Source organism: Solanum tuberosum, unplaced genomic scaffold, assembly GCF_000226075.1.
Source record: "Solanum tuberosum cultivar DM 1-3 516 R44 unplaced genomic scaffold, SolTub_3.0 scf00584, whole genome shotgun sequence".
NCBI lineage: Eukaryota > Viridiplantae > Streptophyta > Magnoliopsida > Solanales > Solanaceae > Solanum > Solanum tuberosum.
The window spans coordinates 160,806-166,463 of NW_006239504.1; the positions used below are offsets into that span (position 1 = coordinate 160,806).

General features: G+C 34.2%; 2 protein-coding genes across 2 annotated transcripts in view; both read right to left on the minus strand.

Moving 5' to 3' along the window:
* LOC107058660 (putative late blight resistance protein homolog R1B-17) overlaps nt 1–843 on the minus strand; it is a 1,984-nt gene extending 1,141 nt beyond the window's left edge. Inside the window, exons 1-2 of the mRNA XM_015304638.1 lie at nt 802–843; nt 49–717 (exon numbers count right to left, since the gene is read on the minus strand). Of these exons, the coding sequence (XP_015160124.1) occupies nt 49–717; nt 802–843 (711 nt within the window). The remainder of the gene's footprint in view (nt 1–48; nt 718–801) is intronic.
* LOC102582957 (putative late blight resistance protein homolog R1A-3) overlaps nt 1–5,658 on the minus strand; it is a 54,952-nt gene that overhangs the window by 37,643 nt on the left and 11,651 nt on the right. The window lies entirely within an intron of this gene.

Sequence of the window (5,658 nt, forward strand, 5' to 3'; positions counted from 1 at the left end):
TTCTGCTGAAGTTGAAGCTTTCAAATTTGTATAACACATGTGCATAACCTCCAGTTCAGTTGGAACAATGTTCAAGAGTAGATGTGCTAGCTTGAAGAGTCGAGAGTCTCTACCATTCTCATCTCGCTTGGAGAGTTGAGCATTTTCATCAGTCTGATCCTCCCAAAGGAAGTGTCCTACTCTCTCAGCCATCAGTTGAAACAGAGGTAAGACATTCTCAACCATCTCATGTTTAATGCAACCATTCACTATCAACCTATGGAAATCTCTGATGTTGCCACATACATTCTGAAGAACCTCATATTGAGGCACTCGAGGAAACATCTTTTCAGCACGATGCTTGGATAGATGATAGAGATTAAAGAGGAGTAAGTCCAATTGCTTATCCATCATGGGGGCATCTGATTTAGAACGATGATACAAGCTGATACAGTCATCCATATTACCGGCGAGGCTAGTAAGGACATATTTACACCCGACGTCTTTGCCATCATCATCTAAAATTTGTTGAAGCAGATTCTCAACCTCTTGTATTTTTCTAGTCATTATATTTTCAAACTGCTCCAAATCGGAATAAGAAAGCTGGACATATGTACAAATAAATGTCAGCTTTTCAATTAGATCCACACCAACAGCCTTTTGATCTTCTTCATTCTTTAATCTCTCCATGAAATCCAGAACATTGGCACCGTCCTTGAGAAGAGCAGAAAATGACACCTGCCAAAAGACCAAATGTTATTCTCCTAGTCCTATTAAATTTACAAAGCCATATTTCTACCGTGCAATATGTTATCTATATACTGACGAGTCGTTTGCTTCCTCTTCCTCTCTTTCTTCCAGCATATTATGGCCACTTTTATACTCATATGTCACTCGCGTTCCGTCCTACGTTATGATTATGATTCTATTGGACGTCCTGTTTCTCTTTTATTTATTTTTCATGTTTCATTCTTGTGACATCTGGCAAGTTGGTGACTAGGAAGAAGCTTAAAACTTGGAAATAGTCTTTTTGGAAAGAATTAAAAATCTGGAAAAAAATTGGTTAAAGTATGGAAAATAATGAATTTTTGGCCAACTTTGAACAGTTATAACTCCTAACTCAGGATGATATAGGTGTAGTTCCAGTTATGTTTGCAAAGTTCGTGGATTGGTCTTTCTAACGCCATCGAGTTTGCTCGTTTCCAAGTTCGTATGAGCGAGTTATGCCCTTTGAAAGTTGGGCAGTTGGCAGGGAATCCGTCCGGAAATTGTAAGGGTATTTTGGTCTTTTCCCTAGCCTTGTCTTTGGATATATATTAAGGTGTAAGACTGATTTTTGATCAGTTTTTCCCTTTTTAAAAGAGTAAGAGTTAGGGTTCTTGAGAGAAAAGGAGAGAAAGGAGAAGAAGAAGCAAACTTCGTAAAGATCGTCGTGTTTTTCTTCGGGGGTGATCCCTATTAAGGTATGTGAGTTCATAGTGTTGGGTTGGTTCTTTAAAGTTGAGTTGTTATTGTTTTATCTTTAACAAGCTAAGTTGTTTACATTGTTTTACAAGCTTTATATATTGCATGTGTCGTATTGCTTTATATATTGAGTTCAGTTATTCATGAGTTGAACAGAGCCAAGGTAAGAGTTCCTTTGTACTCCTTCCAAGCTTAAGTTGTGGTTTAGCTTTCCAGCTCGCATACTCGTACATTCAATGTACTGATGCCAGTTGGCCTGTATCTTATTATGATGCAGACACAGGTGCCCAGGGCCAACATCTGGTTTGCCGTTGATCCAGTTGAGTACTTCAGAGTCAGTGGTGAGGCTCTTTGCATTCCGGAGGACTCGGTTATTTTGTTCTCTCAAGTTTTGTTGTATTAGGATGTCGTGGGGTCTGTCCCAACATCCATCTCAGTATTTTAGAGGCTTCATTGACAGTTAGTCAGTTAGTTTGGAGTCTCTCATCTATGTATACTTGTAAATATTCTATTTTGAGACTCAAGTTGCCTTTTTGGCCAGATTTTTATTTCAGTCAGGTTGTTTTGAAAACCTTGCATTGCATTGAGTTTTCTGCTGAGTTAAGAAAGTCAGGCCAAGGTTCGCTTGGGGGCCAGCAATGGTCTTCGAGTGCCAACCATGTCCAGGGTATAGGCTCGGGGCGTGACAATTCTGCCATATTATAAATTAAAAGGGAATCCTGGTTTGTGGTGGCGCCACGTAGGTGGGTCTAGGGTTCTCTTATATATATATATATATATATGCGGGTCTAGGGTTCTCTTATATATATATGATATATGATTGCAATTTCTAAAATAATAAGGTGACACGTCTCTTATAGCCATCGATCATTTATTTTTGGCATAACACATAAATAGGACCCTTAACTTGGCTTCAAATTATATCTTTGACCTTAAACTTTCAAAGTGGACAAACATGCACTTTAACTATCTAACTATTAAACAAAAAAAACACTTGCATCCCACCTGGCAAAACACTTGATACTTGTGATTGATCTACTTGCCGAAGGAAAATGGTTCCGGCAAGAGTTGACTATTGTTCTTTGATGTGTTTCGATACTTGTGATTGATCTACTTGTTACTTGCGATTGACATATTTGATACACGTTAGTTGAACTGCGTGGTTAAACCTTGGGAACTGTGTATTGTGAAACTATTAGGTTGGGTTGATTTCTATGCATGTTGTAGTTTGAGGAGCTAGGTTCGGTTGGGATGAAAGGAGTATTAAATCTCTAGCTAATTTGCCTTGTTTATTTGGTTACTTGGTGAGTTCCGTGTTGGTTGATACTCACTCCTTGCTTCTACACTTGTGTAGGTTCTGAGCCCAGTACCGTGTGATTGCTCTTCTTCTTCTCCTATTTTTCGAGGCTTGTCAAGGACTTTTGACAGGTACTGCTTAATTGTCATCCTGACATGTCCTTTTGTTCCTTATTTTATGTTTTGTTCTATCTGAGAAACAAAGACATTGGGACTTGTAATTATCTCTCATTTTTACACTTATGTATTAGTGGCTTGTACACGTGACAATCATGTTTTGGGGTTTTAATAGAATGCATAAGTTTTCCGCTTTTATCTTGTTCTTGTTTTACTTTCCGCATTTCTTTCGTTTTGTTGGGTTGAGGCTGACTTGTCTTGGTGGGAATAAACAAGTGTCATCATGTCCATTTTTGGGTCGTGACAGGGGGTGGTTAGGTGTTGGGTGGGGTAAATAAAAAAATGAAATTTAAAATTTAAACTATTTTTCAAAAAAAATAAAAATTCAAGTTTTAATTTTTTTGGTTGGGGGAGGGGCTGGTTTGGGGGAAGGGTGTAAAAAATGATTTTTTCCAAAAAGTAATTTTAAATTCTTCATATTTTTTTGGATGGGGAGGGTAGGGGTAAGAAAAAAAATTGTAATTTGAGGTTGGAGGAGAGTTTTAAAAATCTTTTCCTTGATTTTTTAAGGGAAGTCATTTTCCTTAAATTTTAGGATAACAAGTTGATTTGAAAAACATTTTCCAAAATATATAAGCCAACCAAACATGAGAAAATTGAAAAATATTTTTCAGAAAATGTTTTCCTTCATACCAAACACACCCTAAGTCGGAACTTTTTGTCCCAATGGAAGGTATAGTATTGCAAAATACACTTTCCACGGAAGGTTATAAACATGGAAATTAATTATCCTTAATGCATATACTTCTATGCATATTGTCAGGAAGTATTTCTTCTATTATTTTGTAAATTTTATACCGTTATAGTAATTTAATTTATCATCTACTTGCATATTGAAATTTGGTGCTAGAGGTTTTTAGATTAAATCGTTTTTTAATTGTCCCAACCTGAAAGGGTACATCTTTTTTTAATTATTAAAAAAATCAAATGAAATTCAAATAAAAATATCAATTTATCATTTTTTTTTGTTCTCCATATGTAACTTTGATTGACCGGATGCTAGGTATCTTAACAATTTATCTTTCTAAAGAATGAGATCTTCTTGTGTTAGACTTTGATCTTCGTCTACAATTTATAATTAACTTGTTATAATGCGCATACCACTTAATATATATATATAACTTAGCAACAAATTCTTTTTCTTTATGACATTTTTGAAAATGCTTAAAGTAAAAAATGGTATTAATGTGAAAAATCGTGTCGCAAATTATGAACATAATAAGTTGATACAAAAAAAACACCAAGAACTAGAAGCATATTGATATCTACAATAAAAGTTTTGATCATGCTAAAGAAATTGAAACAACAAAGTAGAACATATACAATTAAAAATATAATCTATAAGAAAGTATTACATAAAATTTATGTCTTTTTTTTTATGTAGGCACCTAACATAGCTATAGAGAGTTTTCTCAAACATACCGATGAGTTGTTTGCTTTCTCTTCCTCTCTTTCTTCTTGATTTTGTTTTCCTCTTTCCATGATTGCAATTTCCCTTCCTTTCCTTTAATTAAAAAGTCAAAAATTGCAAGTTGTCAATTTTTTTTCACACAAACAGATTTTCATCTTTAGTAGTTGATAGCATTTGTATTTTCAGAACAAAAAATGTATAGTATTTTATTATTCTTATTAATTTTGTCGATATATTGATCAAGGTCAGATGAAATTATTTTGACGAACAACTTAACCTTTTAGATGAGATGGTCATGCACTTCAACAACCATCATATTCTTTCATTCCTTCAAACCATATGATATACAAAACTGAATGGCCCGACAAGTAGAGATTGACAACTAATTAATCCCAAGATTAAAATACAATTCATTGACTTTTCAAGTCTTTTTAATAACCATCATCTTCTTAATCAATTTTTAAAATATGTACGTCTACCTAATATTCATATTACAAGTTGACTTAGACTTGTGGAGATTGTTAATTAGCTTGTGAATGAAGATGATGTCTGTCTGATGCAACTTTGGTGTTGTGGTTTATGAGATTTGACGGGAGCCTACGAGCAGCAGTAAAGTTGTCTCCATGTAACCTATAGATCATGAGTTTGAGCCGTGAAAGAAGCCACTAATGTTTCTACAGTACTCTACTAACGTTGGATGTTTTGTGCAGGAGGCTGCTTTGTTTACGGGACATTTCTGATTTTTCTTGTTTTTCATTGTTCCCCTTAGATCTTACCGTTCGAGTTTGTTAAATATTTGACCAAGACTTAAAGTGCTTAATTTTAACAGATCAAAACAACTTAGAAGAAGAATCTTCAAGAGATAATTTCAAAAGAAAAATCTTTCTGTTAATCATATCTTTGGAATTGTAATGAAAAATGAAATCCATGGTAGATCAAAGATAAAGAAAACAAGAGAGTTTTGAAAATGAACTTGCCTCTGAAGTTTAGCAATATTACAAGCCCTGCCCTTGTTTGAGAAATAATGGCAAAGAGAGTTGTTTAGTAAATGAAGTATAATTGAAATAGGTAGATCTGGATTTACAATAATTCCAAGATTATTTAAGATACAACTCATTGACTTTATTATTATTATTTATCATCTTATTATAAGTTGGTATTATATATATACGTCTTCACATGGGAAGATGTCTAAAAGAGATTATTAATTCAACTTGTTGTAATTGGCTAACAATGAACTTGAAAGGACAAATTAAGAAGAATCAAATATATTGACAGTTAGTTCATTGATAATACTAAAATACAATTCATTGACTTTTGAAGTTCAATCA